The sequence below is a fragment of the Cucumis sativus genome, unplaced genomic scaffold (assembly GCF_000004075.3).
Source record: "Cucumis sativus cultivar 9930 unplaced genomic scaffold, Cucumber_9930_V3 scaffold91, whole genome shotgun sequence".
In the NCBI taxonomy this organism is placed as follows: Eukaryota; Viridiplantae; Streptophyta; class Magnoliopsida; order Cucurbitales; family Cucurbitaceae; genus Cucumis; species Cucumis sativus.
Genome location: NW_022279580.1, coordinates 257733 through 260018, shown reverse-complemented (window position 1 = coordinate 260018; position 2286 = coordinate 257733). Strand labels below are relative to the sequence as shown.

General features: G+C 32.7%; 1 protein-coding gene across 1 annotated transcript; it reads left to right on the top strand.

Moving 5' to 3' along the window:
- The first annotated feature begins 1000 nt into the window (after positions 1-1000).
- LOC116406357 (calmodulin-binding protein 60 A-like) lies at positions 1001-1806 on the top strand. Its single transcript, XM_031890071.1, has 3 exons — positions 1001-1235; positions 1454-1617; positions 1697-1806. Exons 1-3 carry the CDS (start codon positions 1013-1015, stop codon positions 1769-1771), a joined length of 462 nt encoding a protein of 153 aa, XP_031745931.1. The 5' UTR covers positions 1001-1012; the 3' UTR covers positions 1772-1806.
- Positions 1807-2286: the final 480 nt, after the last annotated feature.

Sequence of the window (2286 nt, the reverse complement as noted above, 5' to 3'; positions counted from 1 at the left end):
GAAATTAAGTATCCTAGCCCTTTCAACGTTTGTTATTTTATATACATTTTTCATTTTATTATAACTAATAATTTTCACTCTTTTATAAAAAAACCTCCTCCTCCATAAAAATATAAAAATAAACTTATTAAAAGTTATTTTATTAAAATAAACTTATTGAAAATTTTCCTCCCTTCCCTTCTCGTTTTATCTCCCTCTTTCTCTCCACCAAACCTTCACATCGTTTTCTCCATCTCCATCGGCCGCGGCTCACAACTCTTCATCTCTCCACCGATTGTCGACATAATCCACGACTCTCCATCTCCACGACACTCTCTCCATTTTCGGATGGCCAACCACATAGACTCTAACCCACAACACTCCATCTCTACACCAGTTGTCAACCCACAACCATGACTCTCTATCTCCACCGACCACCGACCACCGACCGTCGACCTTCAACCCCCACAACTCTCCATCTCCGTGCAATTCTCTCCATTTTGGAGTTCTTTTGCTTGTTTACTTATTTGATCAATTAGTTATTTTGTTTTTCTCATTTTGAATTCACTACAAGAAATTTATGATTCAATGGCAAAGTTTTAGTGGCGCAAGTTATTTTTGTTAGTAAAAGTTCGTTTGTAAAGAAGCAAAAAAAAATGTCACAAAAAATTATTATTAGTGTCACATTTTTAATCCACGTCACTAAAAGAATTAGTAACACACATAAATAATGTAATTAAAATCTATATAGTTTTAGAAACAAACTTAAATGTTGCTGAAAAACTTCAAACTTTCACCCTTACTTTCAATTTCCCTAAACTTTTTTTAAAGAAATTGTTAAATATATATTCTCTTTGTATCTTCCCCTTTCTCTCCTCAAGAAAACTCTTCCCAAAACCCCTACCTTTTAAAAACTTTCTTTTATAAAAATACCTTTTCTTTTTTTAATTTCTCCCTCTTTTCCCCCTTCCCTAAAATTCCCCCACTTTTCCAATCTCCCTTTCCCCCCACCCACCCCGATTTCATCTTAACCATGCCACTTAACCATGCCATTGTTGGGAATGATAAGATAATTCGCTTGGCAAATGGGTTTGTACAGCTTAATGATTTGAGCTTTAGTGACAATTCAAGTTGGACCAAAACTAAGAAGTTTAGATTGGGAGTGAAATTTGTGGATGACGAAATCAAAACTAAGTTTCCAAGAATTGAGGGAGCTATCTCCGAACCTTTTAGAGTGATGGATCAGCGTGGTGAAGGTATGCCTTTTTTTTTTCTCAAATGCAAAGTTCTTTTTAAGTGAAAATATCATTCTCTGGAGATCCCTTTTTGAGACTTATTTTATATTTTTATATATATCTTAGTCCTTCCAATGGCCGTATTTCATTCAGATTCCCTTTAGTCCTTATATTTTTAGATCAAAGTTGGTGAATATATTCAAACCTTTTTTTGTTTTCTGTTTATTATGATGCATAAGGGTACAAGAAACACCACCCTCCAAGTAGGGGAGATAAAATCTGGCGATTAGAAGGAATTGCCAAAAATGGTGCATATCTCCAACGCTTGTCCTCCAACGAAATAAAAAATGTGGATGATTTTTTGAAGACTTATAAACAAAAGGGTTCTACTTACCTGAAACAGGTATACGTATGACAAAAGATAATAATAATTCGAAGTTGTTAATTTCACATAACCATTTTATGCAGTTTTGTATATGCAGCTACTTGGTGAGAAAGTCTCTATCGGCGAACAGAAGAAGAAGAGAGGAAAAGGAGGGTGGGCGGCGGCTGGGTAGAAAAGAAAAGAAAACTGAAAGAAGGAGCAGAGGGGGTTTGCGCGCGGGAGGAAGAAGGAAGGAAAAAAAAAATTCTTTTCTTTTCTTTTTTCTATTTACCTTTTCTCTTATTTAATATAATAACTAATAATAATAATAATAATAAATATATAGTATTATTATTATTATAACATTTCTAATCCCCTTTCTCCCTTAACTTCTTTTCTAAAAAAAAAAAATCTTCAAATTAAAATGCAATTTAATTTAAAAGTAAGATACCTTAGAGTTCGGGGTGTTATAATAATACTAAATTATTGGTCATTTTTTGTTGTGTAACTATTGGTTGGAGAGTTTATTTTGTTGATGAATATGTTTTATTGAAATGAATGTACGTAATGAAAAAAACAGAAAATGGAACATTTTGTATATTAAATATATTAATAAATGCTATACATGATGTTAAATATATGTCAAGTATACTATCGTACTTAAATCACATATACAATTTTACTTTGACGGATAAATAGCGTCAAGTA

Excerpts from the sequence above, each read along its gene's own strand:
- LOC116406357 (XM_031890071.1), top strand. The coding sequence starts at position 1,013 with ATGCCACTTAACCATGCCATTGTTGGGAATGATAAGATAATTCGCTTG. Across the intron at positions 1,236-1,453 it reads GATGGATCAGCGTGGTGAAG|GGTACAAGAAACACCACCCT; the intron begins GTATGCCTTTTT and ends ATGATGCATAAG. Across the intron at positions 1,618-1,696 it reads GTTCTACTTACCTGAAACAG|CTACTTGGTGAGAAAGTCTC; the intron begins GTATACGTATGA and ends TTGTATATGCAG.